The sequence below is a fragment of the Chlorocebus sabaeus genome, chromosome 8 (genome assembly GCF_047675955.1).
Source record: "Chlorocebus sabaeus isolate Y175 chromosome 8, mChlSab1.0.hap1, whole genome shotgun sequence".
Taxonomy (NCBI): Eukaryota; Metazoa; Chordata; class Mammalia; order Primates; family Cercopithecidae; genus Chlorocebus; species Chlorocebus sabaeus.
Genome location: NC_132911.1, coordinates 5454266 through 5479374, shown reverse-complemented (window position 1 = coordinate 5479374; position 25109 = coordinate 5454266). Strand labels below are relative to the sequence as shown.

Below are 25109 nucleotides of genomic sequence, written 5' to 3'. Positions count from 1 at the left end.
CTAAAATATCCTCTGTGATATTATACTTTGGTAAAAAAAAAAAAAAAAAAAAAATTACTGAGATATTTTGCATGAATAACATTATGAAAAATGCATTTCTTCTTCAGAATCCTAAAAGCATGGCGCTTGATAAAGATCAGTTTGTTTGCAAATGCCTCCCTTCAAAATCAAAATAATATCTACTACACTTTGGAGTTTCAACCAAATGTGTTTGAATACAATTTTCCTCCAACATTTCCTTTTTGCCATTTGTGTTATGCTTATTTTCAGCCTGGGGCAACTTAACTCCTGGGATCACACTGAGATCAGGAACCCCCTGCAGTTGACTCTGTCACTGAGTGGTTATCTGGGACTATTTTAATGCATATCATAAATCATAAAACTTTCCATTTTGAAACAAATAGGAATGATAGTGAGCATGGGTTGCTAAAACCTATTTTAGAAAGTCTGATGTCTGTAAGTCTTTGCTTCATTTGAAATGCAGATTTTAGCCTGGAAAGGAAAAATAACATGAGAGACAAGCTGCTCTTGTGAATTAAACAATTACCAGAATTTTTAGTAATAACAAAAACATGTTTCTACTGCAGCACGGAAAGATAGCCATGATCTACTTGAGTCTACTTAAACTTTTAATGTGGTTGTGCCTAGTGATTGTCACCTTAATTCAGTTACTTGGGAGGCTGTGGATCCAGTCACTCCTTTATAGGAGCCAGATTTGTACAGATGAAACGTTATTGGCTTTATCTCTCAAATTGCCTCCTGCTGTGACCAATCAGATCACTCAACACCTAACAGTCTACTTTGTCAAGTTTTACAAAATAGACTGAATCTGTGTCTGGGAAAGAGACAAGGAGCTCTGTCTCTCGTAAACACATCCTCTAGACCAGGGGTCCCCAAATCCTGGGCTGTGGACCAGTACTTGTCTGTGGCCTGTTAGGAACCAGACCACACAGAAGGACGTGAGCAGCGGGTGAGCGAGGGAAGCTTTGCCTGTATTTACAGCCACTCCCTGTCACTCACATTACCGCCTGAACTCCACCCTGCTGCAACAGCGCTCGATTCTCATAGGAGCATGAACCTGTCATGAACTGTGCAAACGAGGAATCTAGTTTGCGCACCACTTATGAGAATCTAATGCCTCAAAACCATCCCCACACCCTTCATGGAAAAATTGTCTGCCACAACACCGCCCTGGTGCCAAAAAGCCTGGAGACTGCTGCTCTAGACCTTGTCACTGTGCTTGGGATTGCCCTGATGGCTGAAGCTGGGGCAAATCTGTCTTTTTCTTTTCTTTTTTTTTTTTTTGAGATGGAGTCTCACCCTGTCACCAGACTGGAGTGCAATGGCTTGACTTCAGCCCACTGCAACCTCCACCTCCCGGGTTCAAGCGATTCTCCTGCCTCAACATCCCAAGTAGCTGGGATTACAGGTGCCGTCTCCACATGGGGCGAATCTGTCTTGGCAGGCTCTGCATAGTGGTTCTTTCTGGTACGCTGAGAGCACTGACCCTTGTCTCTTTAAATGGAAGTTCCCACATCCTCCCAAAGCAGAATGAAAGAGACAAAAAGTCAGAATGCAAGTCTCATATGTTTGTTTCAAAAGACCTTCACTAATGCTAATACATTAGACTAATGAGAAATTTCAAATGTCTCTTCACAGTTATTCCTGGTCTCGGAGTGTGAATGAGACTGGGCTTCTATTCTGACATCACTTTCCCCAATCCCATCCTATGATTTTCATGGTTCTTTTGAAGACTCCTATTTAATGCAATCCCTCAATGCTTTATAATTGGGAATAGAATTTATTGCTTCTTCCCCTGCCTCTCCTAATCTCCTTTATTATTAATTTAATTGGAAAAAATTGTGTTAAAGAATTGACAATTCAAGTTCTTCCTGATCCAGTCACGGTTCATATGAATCTTAGAGGAAACTTGACACTTAGAGATTTTTCTAATCGAGTCTCCTTTCATTAAACTTTAGGGAGCTAGACCCAGAGGGTTGAGTTAAAGTTCTCACTATCAGGTCTCTAAATGATACTAGCATGTGAAGGATAATCTAATGGCTCTCCCTAACTTGCAGGCCAGGGTTCTTTATATGACAGGAGTCCTTTAATTCCAATGAGCTTTCCGTTTGGTTCAGTAAATCAAATTAGGTCACCCCTAATAATCCTACAGCTTGCCCATTAAATACAGATGGGGAGAAGGTATGTGTGTTTAAAGAGATGTGTGAATTAGAGTGTCATGTTGAAATAATAATGACAGAATATCATCATATACCTGGCAGAAATTGAAATAGTGAGAATTTTCCCAGAAGACGTGTAAGAACCTTATGAGAATTTTAACCATGTGGACCTCATTTTACAGCTGGATATTAATGAATCCTTCAGTTCTTAAGTATAAATAGTGAATTATGACTCTGATTAGAGAAACAAGAAAACTTTAATTTTTCCTCTGTGATCCACTTGTGTTTGTTCAGTTCCTCCCCCTACCAGTACATGACTATAATCAAGCTATAGTGAAAATATTAGAAATGATGCTAGCTGAAGAACCGAGAAACAACGCAGCAGTGGAGGAATGCGTTGTTTGAGTTGATCTGTTTGAATATTCAGCGCTATTAAAGTTTGATTTTGTCAACCCTTTCTTTTCTGGAAATACCAAATCTTTAATATTTGATCATTAAACAAAGGCTTTTTATTATTTATAAAACTGTCCTCTTGCTGTTTGCCAGGTATTCAATATTCTTAAGTTTATAGACACTTGATATTAGGGAGTTTGGTACAATAATTTGACTTTTTTCTCAGTTGAAACTATTGTACTCATTTTAGCCTCAGCTTTTTGCTGCCATTCACTCGGCATTATGTTATATTTCCTGAGACATCTGCATTAGATCTAAAAGTTTTGATCCTTTGTACAGCTTTGATCAGTGAACATTGCAAATGGTCCCTTGTCTCTATATTTCTTCTTGTTATAAATATTTAAGTTATGAGTACAAGCTTCTGGTTCATTTATAATGGTTAACATGAGGCAAATAAGATTAGTATTATCCTGCCAAATAGATCAACACTTCTGTTCACATTCTTTATCTAGGCCAACAAGCTATTTTTCTCCTTTCTACTCTACAACCTTGGAAGCAAAACTTGGGTAAAATAAAGAAGAATAGAATCTAGATGAAACTGAATAACCATGGTTAAATAGGAAAAATATATATATTTTGTGCTCTCAAATCTCTAATTAGAAATCAGTAAAATAAAATGACACACAGAATCAGCTAAAAGTTGCATCTTTTAAACTCAAGGCCACAGATCTGAAAGACTGTCACTCCGTTTTTGCCAAAGTACTTTGTACAGCAAATCCAAATCCACCGTGGAACTTCAATATCATGCATTGTTTCTTCAGAAAGAGGCAGAAGCCAGGGCTTTGATTTCTTGCCCACAGCTTAGGAGCAAGTTAAAAGTTGAAAGGCCATAAAAACGGATATAGAAATTTAGCAGAAGATCAATCACAGCGGCAAATCCATTAAGGGAGCTATTGTCTTCATTGATATTTTTGTGACTATTTGGTGTCTTCTGCATATTCACACATAAAGCTATCTCATCCCAGACATGAGAAATTCTAATATCAATCAAGTTCTCAACAATCTAATGTTCAAGGCAGCTGTGTCATCTGTGTGAATGACACTCCATGGAGTTGTGCAGTGCACAACCTGTGCATCAACACATGGTGTCCCCAGTCGTACACCTGCAAATATTATTGAAATCCAAAACCTCTTTTACTCGTATAGTAGTGTATCAGGTCAGAATGGTCACTTATGAAATAAAACTGTAAAGATAAACATCATTATTACTTTCTGAAATGCGCACACAAGTAGAATTTAGCCTTTGGCTCGGATACACAAAAACATTTATTTTTTTTCCAATTAATTTAGTTGCATGGCTTCTTATAAAGAGGAGTAAAAGAGTTCTTAAAATCCAAAAATTGGCCTTTGCTTTTGTAGTGGAATTTGTAGACACATTCTTCTCAGAAAATGACAGAAAAAATACTAGATCATTTCTAAATTGTGGCAGGATAGGAAGAGCACAGGGGTGAAAGTCCTCCTGATGCAGGTTTACAACCTTCGTTGCTTTGCTTTGTATATGTGGCTTTGGAAAAAATCACTCCTACTCTTTAGTTTTTCTCGTCAGTGAAATGGAAATGACAATGCCTATCTTTGAAGATCACTTGTGATGATTAAAATATGGAAACTATCTGCCTTATAATGCATATTCTATCAGTGTTCACAGTCATTACCATAGGTAGTAATAAGATCCTTTATCAGATACAACAGTCACTCCAGCTCCCTTGCTTCCATAGACCAAATGTTTACTGTGTGCTGGATACTGTGCTTAGCACTTGGAATGTAACAACCAGTAGATTATAATAAAGGTATCTGCCCTCACATGGCTGCCAGTCTAGAGCATTTCTATTTTTATGAGATTATATCAAATAATGACATGTGCCTCAATGATGACTCCTTTATTTCGAGTACTTTGGCAAATATAGCAGTTGAAGCCTACAAGAAGAGTTTCTCGGCCAAAGGGAATATATAACTCCAGTGTAGATATGTTTATGGAACATGCTATTCCAGGGTTCTAGGATACTAGACACCAGTACTAAGGAAGTGCTGGATTCATTGCAGACTGAAATTGATTTAGGTGTACGGGGAAGCACACTGTTATCCCTTGTGATGTTACCGTGGTGGGTGTGCATACCTCCTGACCAACTAGTAACACACATTTACCAGACAAGAGGTGGGGTGGGTGCATCAGCCAGCATCTGATGTCTCAGCTCCAACATAATGGAGGCTATGACAGAGCCCTCATCCCCACAAATTCTCTTCCTAAATTCACAAAGACGCTGAGGAAAAGCACAATTGTAAATGTCAAAGATCCCCTAAAAGATGAAATATGGTTGTCTGTGAAATGAGCAGTGTAAATGGTGACATGCATCAATGATTTCATCCATGCAGCCACTGTGCAAAACATCACATTTTTTTGTGCAGATAGACACTAAACCCAAATATAAATTATAACGTTGTTTCCCTAAGAGAGGGAGAAAGCAGGCATGTGTGTGTGTTTGTGTGTGTGTGTGCGTGCATACGTGATGTGTGTGTGAGGAAGATCTATTTCATGCCCTCGTGGTGTGGACTGAGCCCCAAGACTCATGACTGAGGCACCATTAGGGGCCACCTGGTGACAGACAGTCCTGTAGATCACAAAGAATGTGGATTGTGTCATGATCTCCGAAGTGACTCACAGGTGGGGAAGTAGGAACAAGATAAACAATAAACTAGAAGAAATTAGCAAGAAAAAACCCCATAAAATGTGGGCAAAGGATATGAACAGTTCTCAAAAGAAGAAATTTATGTGACCAACAGACTTATGAAAGAAAGCTCAACATCACTGATCATCAGAGAAATGCAAATCAAAACCACAGTGAGATACTATCTCATGCCAGTCAGAATGGTGATTATGAAAAAGGAAACAATAGATGCTGGCGAGGCTGTGGAGAAATAAAAACGATTTTCCACTGTTTGTGGGAATGAAAATTAGTTCAACAACTGAGGAAGGCAGTGTGGCGATTCCTCAAGGATCTAGAACCAGAAATACCATTTGACCAGCAATCCCACTACTGAGTATATAGCCAAAGGAATATAAATCATTCTACTATAAAGACACATGCACATTTATGTTTACTGCAGTACTATTTATAATAGCAAAGACTTGGAACCAACCCAGATGCCCATCAGTGATAGACTGGATAAAGAAAATCTGGTACATATACACTATGGAATACTATACAGCCATAAAAAAGGAATGAGATCGTGTCCTTTGCAGGGACGTGGATGAAGCTTCCAGCTTCGTCCTCAGCAAACTAACACAGGAACAGAAAACAAAACACCACATATTCTCACTCACAAGTGGGAGTTAACAATGAGAACACATGGATACAGAGATGGGTAAAAAACACACCAGGGCCTGTTGTGGGGTGGGGAATGAGGGGAGGAGGACAGGTCAATAGGTGCAGCAAACCACCACGGCACACATATACCTATGCAACCTGCACATTCTGCACCTGTATCCCGATTTTTTTTTTTTTTTTTTTTTTTTTTTTTTTTGAGACGGAGTCTCACTCTGTCGCCCAGCCTGGAGTGCAGTGGCACCATCTTAACTCACTGCACGCTCTGCCTCCCGGATTGATGCCATTCTTCTGCCTCAGCCTCCCAAATAGCTGGGACTATGGGAGGCTGCCACCACACCCCACTAATTTTTTGTATTTTTGGTAGAGATGGAGTTTCACCATGTTAGCCAGGATGGTCTCGATCTCCTGACCTCGTGATCCGCCCGCCTCAGCCTCCCGAGGTGCTGGGATTACAGGCGTGAGCCACCGTGCCTGGCCTCCCATTTTTCTTTCTTTCTTTTTTTTTTTTTTTTTTTTTTTTGAAGAAATAATAATGAAAAAAGAAACAATAAACTGGCGCCCGAAACACTCAGGAAGTCACCTATGGCCCAGTGGCCTATTTGTCCAAAGAGATGGATACGAACCTGTTTGTGATGTTTATAAATTTAAATTTAGTTTGTTGGAGATCAATTCCTTAATATGAAACTTATAAAACGCCCCTTAAGATCTGACTTCACTGCCATCTCGGCCTCACTTTGGATGGCCTGGAGGAGGACCATGTCAGCACCTTGGCTGTTGTCTATGACTGGGTCCACACTCCAGGAGAGAGAAAATGTGTTGGACGTGGACGTTTGTATATCACTTTTAAAATGCATTTACTAATTTTGATGTTAAAAAATGTCATCTTTTGTCATGATTCAGGTCTCCATATCTGTATAATTTTCATAACAGAAAACCCTCATTATGTTCTTTACTGTCCTTTCCGAGAGCTTGTATTAGCTTCAAGCTTCAGGTATAATCATAGATCTAGGGGTTTTAGTATGACTTTTTAACATTTCCATTTCTCTTCGGAGGTAAACTCTACGAAGCATCAAAACAGAGCATAGTATTACAATTTTAAAATATGCCTTGTTGACCCATAAATCATTCTCCATTATTGAGGAAGGACAGAACTATGGTATTCATGTATCTACACAGAAAGGATTTGTATTTGCCAGGAATCAGGCAACTGTTAGTTTTATACCTTTTTTAGTGAGTAATGCTGAATCGATCCTGTAGTATCCCAATTAAACGATATCAATTACCATCTCAGATTTTAAATGCTCTACTTAGGGAAGCATTTTATTACATTCATTCACTGCCACAATCTTGAGACACTAGCGCTTCTGGCTTCTCCCGTGTTAAAGCAAGAGTAACACATAGCATGAATTCACATGTAGGGAACAACTCAATCCCACTGACCCGAGATGATGTGTCAACACTGGGAATTTCACTAAGAGAAATATTTGACATACGACTAATTATTAGTTCTAAGAAAAACAAAAATAATAAAAGATTAGTTCTACCATATATGGAGGAAGAGAATGCTCTCCACTGGCAATGTGTGGTATGTTTCTATAAGAAAAATAGCATTGACTTCAGAATAATTTGAATTATTGAAATATAAACTCGAAGTCTCTGAAGCAAAGATTCAAGTTTAGATTGTCACCTGTTTCAAGCAAAAAATCGTTTATTTCCAAAACATCGATGTGAGATGTGGGAATCATGAATCAAACAGCGCTTGTTGTTTTGTTTTGATTAGATTGGCTTAGGAATATAATCGACTTTATCACTCAGAATCTCTAAAGTCATGTTACATGGCCTTGAAATCCTCACATTTTAAGCATGATGTTGTGAGCAGAGGAGCACATGCAGGTGTGGGGTGCCGTGAAGGCTCCCTGTGAAAAATAATGTATCCCGGAATCTAAAGGACAGCAGGATAAAGGCAGGCACAAGGCAAATCCCAGTCATCATCTTTCACGTAAAATTCTCTTGCAATTAGGAGGCCCTCTAGCAAAATATTGCTTTGTAAAATGACAATAAATCATCTTCTTTTCTTTCCTGTGTCTACCCCTGCTTCCTACCTTCAACATGCCTTTTTGCCAGTCACTGCAATTACTTTGCAAAATGGGCAACCTCCTCACTCTGCACCTGTGGAAACTGGGGCTCATATCCATGAGGCAACATGTTCAATGCTTAAAGTTCCATGCTGGAAATTAATCACATTTTAGATTTGTTTGATCCAAAGCCCAGCGTTTTTTTTTTGTTTTGTTTTGTTTTGGATTTTTTTGCCCCTGCACTATGCCTGCTGTCTTGGCAGTTTGTCTTTTCAGAGTGGGTAGACGTTGAATGACTTTATTACCATTAATGCAACAATTTCTCGGTAGGTGAAAACATTACAGTGCTGGAGTTAACTAAAGCTACCTCCCCTGGGGGCAATAGCAAAGGGAACAACATTGACATCATATCCATGAGGTTCCAGTTCTGACTCATGGCAGCCTCGCCTTGCCCGGAATGATGACCCCTGTCTAGAAGGAGAAAGTAGAGATGCCAACGTCCATAGGAACAGCATGTAGGAGAAAAATTAGCTCCCCATAAAGCAGGGAATATTAAATCTAAGGAGCCTTTGACAGTCAGGCTGCTGAACAGGATTGAGAGAATAGGAACTCTGCTTTGGGCATTTAAAATATCACCTGCATCCTAATGTTTGAAGTAATCACTAACCAGAGTATAGATTTATGGTTCTTTCAAGTACCACTAGTTTCCCTGCTTCCACATGACTGTGCACATAGATTTAATTTGTCCCACCGCCGCTACCTCCCACACATGCACACAAACTCACCCACAGGCTACAACAATTGAATGTCGAGTAGCAGACACTATTCTAGAAATGGGCATATAAACAAGCTGATCATTATCTTCACTCTTGGAAGGTCTACCTTTTAGTATAGAAACAGATCATCAATGAGTAAGCAAGTAAATAGGATATTTTCACAAAGTTGTAAATGCTACAAGGGAATAAAATAGAGTGTAGGGGACAGGCCCGGTGGCTCACACCTGTAATCCCAGTACTTTGGGAGGCTGAGCTGAGCTCATCACCTGAGGTCAGAAGTTCGAGATCAGCCTGGCCAACATGGTGAAACCCTGTCTCTACTAAAAATACAAATATTAAGTGTGGTGGCCCGTGCCTGTAATCCCACCTACTCTGGAGGTTGACGCAGGAGGATCGCTTGAACCTGGGAGGTGGAGGTTGCAGTGAGCTAAGATAGCACCACTGCACTCTAGCCTGGTGACAGAGACTGTCAAAAAAAAGTAGGGCGAAGGGTAGCGTGTAGTGTTGGAAGGCTGTTGCTCATTGAGGTGTGAGTGGAGAGAGTATATTGTATTGAGACCCACATGAGGTCTCAATGAAAAAAATCTGGGCAAAGCTCATTTCGGGCAGCTGGACGCACACGTGCAAAGGGCCTGGGGTGGGAACAAGCGTGGTGTGTTTAAGGAAGGGAAAGAAGTGACACTGACCAGTATAAAACCTCCCTTTTCCTTTTGGAGCAATACAAACCTGGTACTTCTGGTTCATTTTCGGTGTAAGAGCTCCCTTCAAGGCCTTGCTCATGGGCAAAGGGTTCCACAGTGAGAAACCAATTCCTTGGTTCTCTTTCAGGCAAGCTGCCTCTGGCTTTTTTACTTTTCTTGTTTGCTCTTGTAGTGAGTAATCTCCCATAAGTGTTTGGGATTAAAACCCAACCAAGTATCCTAAGGTGCTGAGCGACAGCAGCTGAGGTCAGTGGATCCGGTGCTCTGAGAACGATCGTGCTTTCCAAGCTTCCTGCAGGGCGTGGTGTTCCTGCACAATGCCTGAAGACTTTGATTTTGAAAACCCTTAATCGAAGTCCCCAGAAGGGCACTTTACATCATGGTCCTTCCACGATTAGTTATTTTCCCCATAATGCAGATCCTGGAATAAGCCAGGAAACTGTAGAAGATAATGCAGAATTTAATGCATAGTTGATTTGTTTACAGTTTCAAACAGCGCTTATCTGATCAGGGAAACTTCCACTTCCTTCATCGAAATCTGAGGCCTCTCACTATTTCAAATTCCAGAGCCACTTGGACATCTGTCTTACTCCTTAGTTCTTAAAGAAAATAAAAAATTCATCACAATGGACCATTTTATTTTTTCTTTATATGTTTTACTTGAGTTGCTTAATAGCTACGTCCAATAGGAGTAAGGCAATGTTTAGTCTTGCAGAAAACCCAACAGGTGTACAATATAATTTGACCACAAAAAATGTCAAAAATGAAAGAAGCTTTGGAGGTCAAAAACCTGCCTGTCAGAAAGTAATCACATTCTCATTTACACAGTAATTTATATAGTGTGATAAATACGTAAAGGTTTATTTTTCCACCAATGATGTTTCCAAAATGAGCCAGTGTGGTGATCTGGGCTTGTTGCAAACAGGATAAAAACCGCAAAGGCTGTTTTTGATGTTTATCTCCAGTGAGACATACTGTTGAGATGATAATATAGGTTCTGCCCGGACTCTCTTTACACACAAATCTATACACTCTTTCAAATGATATCAGGCCCCAGAGTTGGAGACAATTATACATTCCCAAGTCTTTTCATCTCCGCACTGTTCCTCCACAGCCCTGTCCATTATTTTTCAAATGACTCGTTTCCTTGTTTGTAGAATTTGCTACAGAGTATCATTTCCCTGCATGGCAGTCTCCCCATACAGGGCAGTGTAGTCCACATCTTTCTAAGTCACTAAACCCAGTTACGTGTCAAAATATCTCTGATGGTCAAACATTTGCTCTCAGAGGTTTTGAAGAGCAACACCATTCTCTCATCATAAAGCATCAAGTAATTATTTTCACAGTTAGCAAAGCAAAGTCTAAGCCACAGCCCACTTCAGAGGCTGTGCACGAATTAAATGAGGGAGTACAACATATTTGGCACACCAGTTTTTAAATGTTATGTCCACCTCTACTACTTTCTGATAATGACCGTCCAGCCCAGGATTTGAGAGAAACAGCAGTTTCATCCAGGTGTGGAATCTAGGAAGGTGTTTGTGATACGTTCACTCCTCAAGTGCTCACAGAGAATCAGTTTGGATCACAGATGAATCATCTCAGCTGCTACCTTCTTCTAGGAAAAGTATGTGCCACTGCTATACAGCAGCACAAATTACAGAGCAAGAGCTCAGGAGAGGAGCCAGCCAACCGTTGGGGAGTGTTCAGAATGGAGGGGTTAGTTCATCTCAGAAATGATGAGGGCATGGGGCCATTTTCTAAGCTGGGTGTTTCTGAGACAGACTTTCAAAGTAGAAGATCGTCATAGGACACAGTGAGCCCTGCCTTTACTGGAATGTGTTTTCCAGCCTCCAAGAGGAGCACTGCTGTATAACCAACTGTCAGCTCCATGGCTCACCGGGGCCCAGGGCAAGTCTTCCTGTAGGCTCCTTGCCGAGCAATTGCCCATCTTGCAGACCTGGACCTTCACAGGATAGAGAGGAGCACCTACGGACTGACCAGGTCACCTCCAAAGCAAGACACTTCCGAGACCAGTTCTTATTGGCTCTGGCAGGACTGGCAAGTATTTAACCCAAATCCAGATTGTTCACATCTTGCATGCCAGGTAGTGTAGATTAAAAAATGTAGATTGCATTAAGTGTAGATTAGAAAAGTGTTCAGCAAAATGTTAGCAATAATTATCTTTGGTAATCAGACTATGAGTGATGTTTATTTTTCTAAATGCTTCTTAATACTTTTACTTTTTTTTCCTACAATGGGCATTGATTTGTTTTAAAGAAGGGCAGAAGTTAGAGTCCCTACATATCGAGAGTTTCCAAATGTCTGTGTTTACTCACCATTTTATTTTGTAGTTTAAGGTATTTATTGTGATACACATTAGGATTTGATCACCATACTTGAGGTCTGTAATGTAATGGGTTGTCGACTGTGTTTGTTCGTGGTGATGTAACTGGGTTTGGTGGGACGGCTCTAGGCTTTGGTGTCAGAAGACCTTGATTTGTTCCCGGAAGACTTTGACAATTTACTTCATTTCCACTTGTTCTTCCATCTTTGTAAAATCATGATTTGTGGCTACTTAGATGGTCCACAAAGACTATACATGAAAATGTGGTTTGAAAACAGAAGCTCATTCCAACAGTATAAGACAGAATTAAAAAATGACTGAAGTTAACTCTGTGGATTTAAGGTTGTGGTATTAAGGACTCATCTAATGAGTAGAAATCTGCAAAACAATTAACTCTGTGATTCTTCTATATCTAACATTCTGCTGATTACTTTAGATAGGAGTCAGATGTTTCGTATGTTATTATTTAAGTGCCAGATGATTTAGATTCCAATCGCTTAAAATTATGGCATGTGTTCAGGTTTTCTCTTGGAAATTTGTTTGAATAATAGCAGCAAAAACATCTATATGCACAATGTTGCATGCGTGTTTCTGTGTGATGTGTATTTTGGTATCTATACAATTACAGATGTGTATTTCAGTATATGTGTAATTGCATGCATACCAAAATACTCATCTCAGAGTGTGTTCATATATTTATGTGAATATATATGTGTGTATATACATATATATACATATATACACACATATATACACATATATATGACATTGAAATCAATATCACTGGGAAAAATACACATATACATATATACTTCTTTTTTACCATTGATATTGCCCTTGGTATTGATATTTTATTTCAAGGTGACTTCCAGTATCAGTTTATGTAGGAAGAAGACGGTTAGACCTTTTTTTTAAAAACAATAATTGAGTTTTCAATCCCTGTAAAATAACTTAATTTTTACTAAAACATTACAATTATCACAGAAATTACAGATTATTTTATTGCCCTGAGGAAATACAAATTAGAAAGGTACTTACAAGGAATTCACGTTAAACAACATGTTCATATGTGATTATGTTTGTGGCATTTAAAAGTTTGTCCATTAAAAATATTCAGTTAAAACAATACACTTGTTGGAAGCTGTAGTTATGAACAGCATTTACATCAAGCTTAGATGTACATCGTTTAAAAAGAAAACATGTATAGAAGATTTGTGCACACTCCATAGTAGGCAGGAGCCCATTGGAGTATAGGATCCAAGAGAAAAGAGGAGTACCATATTTACTTTAAATCTAGATTCTATATCTTTGTGGGTTTTAGGGCTTTCTATTCTGTTCCACTGGCTATTTATCTAGGCTTACACCAGTCAAACACTGTCTTAATTACTTTTATGATAAGATACAGTATTAAGTTGCAGACCAAATACATCAGATTCTATCTTAGGCATACATACTTTAAAAACTTCGTGGTTGTTTACATTGGACAGCCAAGGATGATATTCACTCTGCTAAGAACTGTTGAGCAGTTTCCAAAATTTCTAACTGGGGCTCTGGAATGTCAATGAACGGATCAGTTGTGACTCATTCAGCAACTGCACTGTACTGATTGGTACCCTAAATGCAGCCGAAATGTTACTCCTTGAGGAAATCTTAATATCTGTTAATCTGATTCAACCTGATGGGTCTATAACAGTAACTACTTTCCAGCTGACGTTTTTCTGTTGAACTGATTTTTCTTTTTTCCAATTTATAATCAAGTCTTCACTTTTTTTTTTGATTTACCATTAAGCAAGAATTACTCGTAAACCAGAAAAGCTGTTTTCTTTAAAGACCTTTCAAAACCCCACAGCTTTAATATCTACTTGTTACAGTGTTATTGTTAGACTTAAATTTAGTGGAAAATGGGCTTCTTATTAGTTCTCTGGTTTTAAACTCATAAATCCCTTTCATTAAATCTTTTTATTAAGATTTCGCCAATTCCCACAAGCATTTGATAATATTACTGTGAATGATTTAAGCTCACTGAGGTCTACTATTACAAAATACTTTATATATAAAGTATTATATATACTTATATATATATAAAAAGTATTATATATACTTATATATATATAAAAAGTATTATATATGCTTATTATATATACTTTATATATAAAAAGTATATATACTTTTTTAAGTATAAAATGTAGTTGAAAATAATTTTCTGTGTGTACTTTAAACATAAAACTTGAGGTAATACTTGTATTCAAGTACCTACACTACGTGCCACAATCTGAGTATACCCAGGTCCCTTCAAAACTTTCTCAATATTTTTTAGTGTCAAAACATTTAAATGCATTTAAAGCACATTAGTGGGAAATGGGCATATTAAGAAGGTAAGAAACATAGACAGTTTTCAGGAGCTACTTAACAACTAACCTCAGACGGAGAAAATGTTGGAAGGGTTTGAGCGGGTTATCCTGTTCCCTTATAGGAGTGTAATATTTACGGGTTACATGAGGAGAGTGTGTTTATGAGAGCACACTTACAACGATCTGTCTGCCCTGTTCTCAGATTTTGCTCTGCTTCAGTTGGATTGGCCCAGGCATGGCCATCACAGGCAGACTGTTACAGGTAACTGAGCAGAAAAAAAAAAAAGAAAAAAAAAATTAACCACAGGGACAAAATTAGCATGGCATGGAAAGCTTGTATGTGGGAAGTAACGTGGGAAGGGGAAGGGCTGAAACAGGCAAGTAGGGAATCACCGTGCAAAGTAGATGGATGAAGATCAGGAGGAGCGGAAATGAAATGCCTCGGTGAGGTTGAGAAGGCAGGCATTCGGTTTGTCTCGTGGTAAAAATACAATAGGTGGGTCAGGTGTGCAGCTGTTACTAATCTCCGAGAGCTGTTCTTTCAGCGCTCCGTTCTTGCAGGAAGCCTGGGGCCTGCAATTTCTCAAGGGTTCTGTTCTTTTGGAACTATTCTAGAAGTCTGGGAATCGCCTGAGAAGTGCTTTGTTCGAATCAATAACACAAAATCTTTGGGGGCAGAGGCAGAAGGAAATCAGTTCCTCAGACACTGTTCAGTAGCTTGAAGGTGGCTTTGTGGCGCTCAATTGCCGTTCAGTCCTCATCATTTCCCATTGTCATGTCAATCCTAAACCCTCAGGGTAATCCCAGTTCCACCTGCCAAAGGGAGGTTAGTATGGAAGGGCTGAGTAAAATGTGCGATGTCCTGCAGTCCTGCTTAGGGATGACTAAAACACTTACTGCTCATTGCAACTCGGAACCTTTTCTTTAATTAGTCCCTTCATTATGTGATGCACTTTCCTTTCTTCTCCACCTCCTAAGTCCTGCCTGTGTGATGGGTAGACATCAATAGTGAGGATGTCATATTCCTCATTTTGCTGAGTTGCTCTTTCATTTGAGTGTCATTTAACTTACCTTGTTTTATGCCTTTTATTTTCAATGTAATAAGCTTCCTTTTTGCATGTGTTATTCTTCTGCCCAGTAAGACATCTGCCAGCACAGGCAGAGATTAATCATTGGCATACTGACCATGTTTTTTTCTAACTATTCTTATTACCACATATTGCAGTTATGTGGCTATGCAAACACGTGTGTATGTACATAGTTTTATAATGTTTATTTTTCTCTTAGTTTCCACCAACAAAGAATTTAGGGTGGAGTGTTTTAAGCATGATACTACGTAGATAGTTGGCACCAAATTTGTTCCCCATGAATTGAAGTTTGATATTGATGAGGCTGTATTTAAAAATGACAGGAAAAAGAATTTCCCTAAACTTAATATGAGTTACCAAATGTGGCATATTTTCTTTCCTTTTAATTTGTTGTACTTCTCTATCTTTCAGAACTGCAGAACACTTACAATTTATCCTTCAATATTTGTGCAAGAATTATATAAAATGTTATAAAAGTTGGCTAAAGTGGTTAGACATTTTAACAGTCACATAATATAGATGGCCAGAATAATATGCTTTGTGTGTGTGTGTTTTCTCTTTCAGGTCAGAACTGTGGAGGCTTAGTCCAGGGTCCCAATGGTACTATTGAGAGCCCAGGGTTTCCTCACGGGTATCCGAACTATGCCAACTGCACCTGGATCATCATCACGGGCGAGCGCAATAGGATACAGTTGTCCTTCCATACCTTTGCTCTTGAAGAAGATTTTGATATTTTATCAGTTTACGATGGACAGCCTCAACAAGGGAATTTAAAAGTGAGGTAAAGTATCAACTTTTTATGTTACAGTTTAGTTAGTACTGTTTGAATACTTAAGATTCTGAAATCTAAGTGGAATTAATATTTAAATTTTATTGTGTCCGGAGTTGGTTCCTTCTGGTGGATTCGTGGTCTCACTGACTTCAAGAATGAAGCCGTAGACCTTTGCAGTGAGTGTTCCAGCTCTTAAAGATGGCAGGGAAACAAAGAGTGCGCAGTAGCAAGGTTTACTGTAAAGAGCAAAAGAACAACGTTTCCATAGCATGGAAGGGGACCCCAGTAGGTTGACACTGCTTTTATGCCTTTATTTGTCCCCGCCCATGTTCTGTTTCTGTCCTATCAGAATGCCCTTTTTTCAATCCTCCCTGTGATTGGCTACTTTTAGGCTACTGCTGATTGGTGTGTTTTATAGAGTGCTGATTGGTGCATTTCACAGAGTGCCAATTGGTGCATTTTGCAATCCTCTTGCTACAGAGTGCTGATTGGTGCGTTTTTACAGAGTGCTGACTGGTGCATTTTACAATCCTCTTGTGAGACAGAAAAGATCTCCAAGTCTCCACTCAATGCAGGAAGTCCAGTTGGCTTCACCTCTCATTATCAGAAAAGAAAAATATAGTTACTATAAGAAAACTTGAAGACTATCGACTTGTGGCATATTGTGCATAATTTTTCTATACTTAAAAATTTAACTTTTTATTGAAAATTATCACTGACTTCGTTTATAGATATCAAATTGTTCAAGATCTGTGAAACAGAGTTGTCAAGGTAATTTAAATAAAATTATAATACACCATTGTTTTCAGGCAACTGTGAGTTTGAGAGAAAAAGAACAAAGATAAATGCTTGAGTACAATTCAGCTAATCAGAACAAAATGAACCCTTATGTTGTCAGCGAATATATTCAGTGAAAAGAACATAGGAGGTGGGTGAGGTAAAAACATTCAGGACTATTGCATTCTTTGGAGAATTTGTGGTTTAGACAATAATGGTACAATCTATTCATAATTGGTTTTCTCTTTTGATCTATAGTTTTTACAATGAAGAAAGCAAAATATTTCCTGGGATGATTTTAAATTATATTTTTTCAGTTGTCAACAAGAAAAAATTGTACCTGTACAACTATATCTACTTTTTGTTTTCCATTTGGCAAAGGAGGAAGCAATATCCCTCCCAAAGAAATCAGATTTTCTTAACAAAATTGATGAACTTATATAGATTACTGATGTTAATGCCAACAGTAATACACACAAAAATCATATGCTTCATTTATTATTTTATGGGATGAGAAAAAAATCTCTACACAAAACACAATTTTATGTGTACATCTAATTTATAATATGTCAATATATATTAACTACATAACTAATATGCCAAATATAAAATGTATTCATTAATATATTTTCAAATATATTTTATTTGAGTTTTTTCACCCATTTTCAAATACAAAACACCAAGTTTTTTTCTGGGTCATCTACAGTATCTATTATCTATTTTCAGAAGCATTTTTACCTTCAATACATTGTAGAATGGCCGTCTCTTTTCTGAATCAGTTAGGTAAGCTTTCATCTCTCCTTGCATTACATTTATGGTCTTACATGTGAATATTTGAACAAAATATCTACATATACAATACTTGATAATTTGATGTAGGCTTTCTTAAATTATGCTCTTCTAAATGTTAGTCACTTTTTTATTCTCAATTATTGATGCTGCTAGGGTATAGTAGCATATTATAATTGTAATAAAACCTGCAGAATTATAGAAAAAGAATTACATAATCCATTTTATTCAAATACCAATGTGTGTGACCTTATATTAAAAGTACCACTTAACCTTTCCATTAAAAAATTCCTGTTAAAAGTATGCACTCTTAAAAATATTTCCATTTTCTTTCTCTCAGTATTTTTATTTACTCTGTTTCTTTCACATATAGAAAACCTGTCTTAATATTAATTTGATTGACAGGTATATCTTTCAATAAGGTATTATCTCTTATGATCTTATGGTACTATTATCATTTTATGTTAAATATAAGACAACATTCTTACCATCTTCATTATTATAACAGGATCAACAGTGGAAATGTTAAGTTAGAACAATTAGAAACATCATGTTTAATTTTGGAGTTTCAGTGAACAGTAAGTAAATTGATATCTCAGAGAGCTTTACTGGTGAGTTATATGTACAACACAATGGTTTTTTCCTTTACTTGCTGGGTTATGTTTAGTAGAGGAAGCAAGGCAGGTTGATAAGAGACTACTTGGGTTCATACGAATCACTAATTACCAACACTTTTTTGTTTGAAAAAGAGAAAAATACGTCATATTTCTACCTGTTTCTTGTCCTTGGAGTTAGGATGCCACTTTCATCTTGATATTCCATTTTATATTTCTTTCTCCTATCCGCATACATAGAATGCCATTTTGAGGAGACATTTGAGGGGTGCAGAGTGACTTATTTGGGAACTGTGTAGAGTACTGTAATACAAGTTGGAAAAACACTCGATGACTACTAAGTGCTACGGGTCTCTACTATTACAAAATGTGAAACACAGAGATGTGAAATTGGAATGGGAATGTTGTCAGGGAAAACACCTGAGTAGGTGTTTTCTCTTTCAACATTCAGGATGAGTTGATGGGGAAAGTAGTTATAAATAGTAGCAAATTCTAATTAATCGGGAAAGGGAGCACTCTAATGCTATTTGTTTCCCATTATGCCTTGAAACAGTTGTTTATTTCTCAAACGCAATTAACTAGCAACACTTAAGGCAGCTCTAGAATTCAAAGGAAGGATAGTTTTGTGGGAGGATTGATGTAGGAGCTGCTGATCCACTGAGATGTCACAAAAGTTATTACTTAGAGCTGTCTTGGTGTGTTGTTGTTTTATTGCACAAAAGCTATTTTTAGAAGTTCAAAATGTGCACTAACTAAAATACAAAAACAGTTCTGTTAAACAACTTGAGCGTTTTTAGTATCAATAAATTTCTTTCACATAACCACTGGAATATATTTTTTTTCCTAAATAAACTGAAGAAGCAGATTTAATCCCCAACTGACAAAACAGAATATATAGTTTAGAATTATTGATGCTTACATTGTAACTGGAACTTTAGTCAGAAATATAGTTTTATATACCTATGTAAAAATGTTTAAAGAATTAATATACCATTTATATTATCTTGGATTATTTCTTTAGTACAAACACATCAACAATATATACATGGTTTGTGCCCCCATCAAAAAATTAAATTTTAATGATGTGGATATTGAGAGCTGAAATGAGACCTCTCTTGGTAAGCATAAGGAAGAAATTTTAACTCAAAATTCAAAATGAAAAAATCTGATCTTTGCATTATTTAGAATTAAAGCAGCTCTTCATTTTTTTAAAAAAATTTTTTAATGAACTGTCAGGTGGCTGCTGTTTTAAACAGCTGAACTTTATTGACTCTGTACTTCCTCTTGCTTCACCAGTCTCCACCAAGTTCCAACCATGTAGTCACTAAATCCCAAAATGATTATTTTTTAACATCTCTTGGGCTGAGCATGGTGGCTCACACCTGTAATCCCAGCACTTTCGGAGGCTGAAGCGGATGGATCACCTGAGGGCAGGAGTTTGAGACCAGCCTGGCCAACATGGTGAAACCCCATCTCTACTAAAAATACAAAAACTTTAGCTGGACATGGTGGCAGGCATCTGTAAGTCCAGCTACTCGGGAGGCTGAGACAGGAGAATCACTTGAACCTGGGAAGTGGAGGTTGCAGTGAGCAGAGATCATGCCACTGCACTCCAGCCTGGGTGACAGAGGTAGACTTCATCTCAAACAAAACAAAAGGAAAAACAAGCAAACAAACAAACAAAAAAAACTTTCCATTAACCATAACCTGTTTTGATCCTCATAGTAAATGTTCCTACAAACTCCTGTCCTATCGCAGGCTGTCCTAAGCATCCAGGTAGACCAATGCACGATCCTTTCCTGCCCCAGGTTCCCCTCTTGGGAACACTGACACATCTGCTGCTGTCCTAGACCTGGTTTCTATCTCTGGCAACATAAACAGTTTTAGTACCCATGACCCTGAAATTCAAGAAACTCCATGATCGGCCTCCAAACTGCATTCTGGCCTTCAGTCTCTCCTGTTTGTTCCCTGAAAAGTTTTCTTGTTCAGTTGTACAGATCTGTGGGTTACTCCTTGACCTGACCTTACAAGAGAATGTTGTCCTCTTATTCCTGGCCTCTCCCTCTACTACTCTAAATATGCATCTTTCAAAACCCAGTGCACCTTATATTTATTTCAGGAAATCTTCCCTAGGCATTCCAGATAGCAACCCATGTACATTTTCTGTGTGTGCGTGAACTCCTGTAACACTGGCCACCGACATATACTTGGAAGCCTGTGCTCCTTTGAACTCACACCTGCCCTGAAGTTACCTCCCACTGGGGCTTGTATATCTTTGTACATTCAGATGTCTAATAGAACATAATCCTCTGAGGCCAAGAAATGTGCCCTGAATGTATCTTCTCCGGTGATTACTGATGTCTTGACTTTATTTCTACCCCATGCCGAGATGGAGTTTCACTCTTGTTGCCCAGGCTGGAGTGCAGTGGTGCAATCTTGGCTCACTGTAACCTCTGCCTCCCAGGTTCAAGCAATTCTCTTGCCTCAACCTCCCAAGTAGCTGGGATTATAGGTTTGTGCCACCCCGCCTGGCTAGTTTTTGTATTTTTAGTAGACATGTGGTTTCACCATGTTGGCTAGACTGGTCTAGAACTCCTGACCTCAGGTGATCGCCCGCCTCGGCCTCCTAAAGTGCTGGAAAATAGCCTGACTTTCAAATCATCAGTAAGAGTTCGTGGGGCAATTCTAAATTACAGTATTCCTGATTCAGGGCCACTCGCCACTGCCACTGTGCACAGAACCCAACATTACTTAATATAACTCTCTCTTAAATGAGCGCGAGTTAACCATCCCATGTGGTGACTGATAATTGGTACATGTTCTCTAAATTTGAAGTTTTGTTTACTTGTCCCAAATCAAGAAACAGTTGAGGTTGACATCAATTTCCAACTGTGATACAATTACAGTATCAAAGGTCTAAGAGAAACTCCTTTGGAAGTCAGAAAGTGAATAAAGGCGAATCTATGAAGGGAAATTTTGCTACTCAATATAGAAAATCAGGATATATTATTTCATGATGATTGTAAAATACAAGGCCTAGCGAAATAGCTTTGGCATTTATCTCAGGTTCCTCGCTCTTTCTAACTTTAACAAGATTACCCCTAATTTTCTGCGGTGCTGATAATGAAGAGGTTAGAGGTGAATGTGATAGGGCCGTTAAAATCAGAAAATCATGAATAAGTGTTGTTGAAATAGAATAGGTTTTCCAATTTTCTTAAACTGTAATAATGCTTTTGAACGCATTAAATATTTTTAAAAATAATTTTACTGTGTATGGTTAAGATACACACCATGACAAAACCTACCTAACCTAAAATATATTGAGAACTTATGGATGTATAAGGGCTAAAGAAAGGGTCTCAATTACATTAGGGTCATATTCGACTGGAGACCTAGCATTGCCTAAATTTTGCTTTTCTGTCTCCATAGTTGCTATGAGGTCCTAAGGGAGCCATTCACAGATCAATGGACTGATAAAAAAAAAAAAAAAAAGCAAAAAAGCAAGTTATCATTTTATTTTTAGCTTGGCTGGTGACTAATGCCTGGTTAAGACTCTGATAATCACAGGATGAAGCCAACGTCAAAGCTTTTATAGGGACACCAACCTCATATGAACACCACAAATGTCTTGACATCTTATCGATGACATTGGGGCAGCCATGCAGTCAGGACCTGCACAGGGTGAGGGAGGATCCCAGAACCAGGGCCTGGATAGTTCCAGGGAAGTAGCAGTGGAAGAGCTTGTCACACAGAGGTGACTTCTTAGCTGGAGCACAGATGACAGGTCACAGAAACCCATCAGTGCTTAGAAAACTGGTTCAACTTAGGATACTTGAAATGTTAAAAAGAAAGATATTTCTGAGACTAATTTGAATTTATATTTTAAATCTTTCTCTTTTTTTGCGGGGGGGCACTGGCATATTTTATTTTATAGTTATTGTATCTTCGTGAGGACACCAGAGGTGGACAGCAGAGGTGTTCAGTCCACCCAGATAAACCTATAATGTTCCCATAATTATGTGATTTTGTCACTATTCTACCTACAGATTTTAGGATGATGAAATAAAATGCAATTTTCCTCAATATATCGTTCAAATTGATCTTGGCAGCATATGCTTTAAATTAGTGACCCCTAGGTAAGGTCAATCATGATTGGCTAAGTTTGAGTGGTTTTGTTTTGTTTTTGACTATTTGCAGTTGTCTAGAAGAGAAGGAGAAGACCAATTAATTCGGAGATTCAAGGGTGAGATTGGGGTCTCATCATGGATATACTTAATTCTCTCCTTCCCTAAGTGATATTAATATGCAGCCTTAGTTGAGAACAACTCTGTGTATATGTGTGTGTGTGTGTGTGTTTGTTATACTCTAAGCTGTTAAGAAAAAGGATAAAATGACTAGTAATTAGAAATTCTAGTGATAAAATAAGAAAACATGTAAGAGAGATAATAATTATGTTTTTAATACTATGAGGAAGTTTTGACAGGCATGTGAATTCTGACCACTACCTCCTCATGCTGTGGTGGTGTGTTTCACAGCAGCTAAAAACGGATGGTTAATTTTCCTATCTTGGCTTTTTTTTTAAAGCAGCAAAACCATACTAATACGGGCAGATAAGTCTTTTAGGCATTCATAAATATAGGTGTGTGGAAAAGTATTCAAATATTGCAGTTGGCTAGAGAGAAGGAGCTTCCTGGAACATTTCTCTTACAAAGTTAAAGACTAAGGAAAAGCATTCAGACAAAGATATTTTCTTGATTTGGTCATGAAAATCTGAATGTTGACACTATTTTATAAAATAGTAAATCTAGTCTTTGCTGTCTGTAGCAAAATAAGTATGTTAGATTACCAATGTAAATAGTAATATGGAAAATAAAAATGTTAAAATGTTGTCTGAGTGTCTTTCTAGGCAGGACACATAATTTAGAAATCACATATAAAACTGAATGAAAAATTGAACTTCCTAAAAGTTAACATTCAAATGGCAAATGACAGATTAAGTTAAAACATTTCTAATAGGTATAAAAGACAAAGAATTGTTTTTCTTAATTTATAAGATGCATTTCTAGAGCTACAAGGAAATTTTAAATAATCCTTCAATTGAAAAGCAGGTAAAATATACATAAAGAGTCCAAATACAGTACATTTGTGCCAGTAAGTGTATTTGAACCAAGTTAAAACAATGTAGTATAATAGCTCACCATTCTGAATGGGCACACCTTAACATTTTAGTAACAGAGTTTTTCAGGATATTGAAAAAATATTTTCATGTCTTCTTGGTAGGATATTAAATTGCTGCCACATTTTTGTATAGACATTTTGAAAATTTTGTTGAAATAAAGTACAAGCTTTTTCGTTCAGAAATTCTAGCTAAGAATGTATTCTACAAATATACGTTCATATATGACAAACTGTGTGTAAAGGAATGCTTTTTGTTTCATTTGGATAATGTTCAAAAATTCAAGGATGTCTAGGTATACAAATGGAGACTATCAATAGCTATCACTAGTTAAGTAAATTATAGTATCTCGATGATACAAATAACCATTAAAAACAATAAATGAGATTTTATTTGTGGATCTGACTAGATCTCTTACATATATTTTTCATTTAAGAATAAACACAGTATCAGTGTCCAATTTCTTCCAAGGTTTTATTCTCTTTTAATAAAAGGTGTGTAATAACTCATAATAAAACACCGTCAATGAATTTCTAGATGATGGTGGAAGCTCAGAGATTCCTGATCTATATATAATTTTAACATGTTATGGTGATTTCAGTAGGGGCTATGGGAAGCTCATAGGGGGATATCTAACTCACCTGAGGGCTCCCAGAGGACTTTCCACCACCCAGTGTAATTTTAACCAAGGTAAAACTACTGCCTTAATCCAGAAAAAGTAGGCCATTTTAGTGTCCCTGGCAGGCCATGTGTGAGGAGAACATTTTTTTTTAACATTTTCTTTTTCCTGTGTGTGTTCTCTGTCCTTGAAATTCTCATGCTGAATTATATCTATGTTTATGCCTATCCTCTGTCTCTCTCTGTATATGTGTGTATATACTTTTATGAGTGTGTATATACTGATATTTTACATATATATGTGTGTACGGAAACACACATAGAAGTGTATGTGTGTATATAGATGAGTGAATAAATTGGACTTTCTAAAACAACACTCAAAAGGCAAATGACAAATTAAGTTAAAATATTTTCAGTAGGTATGAAAGACAAAGAATTAGTTTCCTTAATTTATAAGATGCACTTTTAGAACTACAAGAAAATTTTAAAAATGAACTGCAAGAAAATGTTTAAAAATCATTCAATTGAAAATTGATACTGTGTATTTATGCATATATACACACACACACATATAGAAGTATATATATGGTATATATGTATATGTATAGGCTTCTGTCAGCCTTTCTCCACTGGGGGTGATTTTATGTCCCAGGGCACAGTGGCAATATCTAGAGACTTTTTTTTTTATTGTCACAGCGAGGAGATAGTTGCTCTTAGAATCTGACAGGTATAATCCAGAGATGCGGATCAAAGTCCTGAAGCACACAGGATATCTCACATGACAAAGAAGTGTCTGCCATACAGTATCAGAAACGCCAAGAGTGAAACCTTGGATTTATAGCAGTATCTGGAATCGTCTATAGTATTCCTATACTATTCCTATGTCTGCCTACATTATTTTTCTACTCAGAGGCCCAAGATTAAAGAGGTAAACTAGAACTGGCTGAGGGGAGCGACTTATTTTTTTGTGGGGCAGAGGCAGGCAGCAGAGGCTAGGGTGTCCCAGAACAGCTGGAGTGACCAGGAATGGGAGGTGACATTGGGCATCGTGTCAGGAAGTGAGTTTTCCACA

The 25109-nt window shown here is 37.7% G+C and overlaps 1 protein-coding gene across 2 annotated transcripts in view; it reads left to right on the top strand.

Annotated features, from left to right (window-relative positions):
* Nucleotides 1–25109, top strand: part of CSMD1 (CUB and Sushi multiple domains 1) — a 1948922-nt gene that overhangs the window by 340329 nt on the left and 1583484 nt on the right. For both annotated transcript variants that reach the window (XM_073017922.1, XM_007961594.3), the window contains exon 2: nt 15856–16072. In XM_073017922.1, the coding sequence (XP_072874023.1) occupies nt 15856–16072 (217 nt within the window). The remainder of the gene's footprint in view (nt 1–15855; nt 16073–25109) is intronic.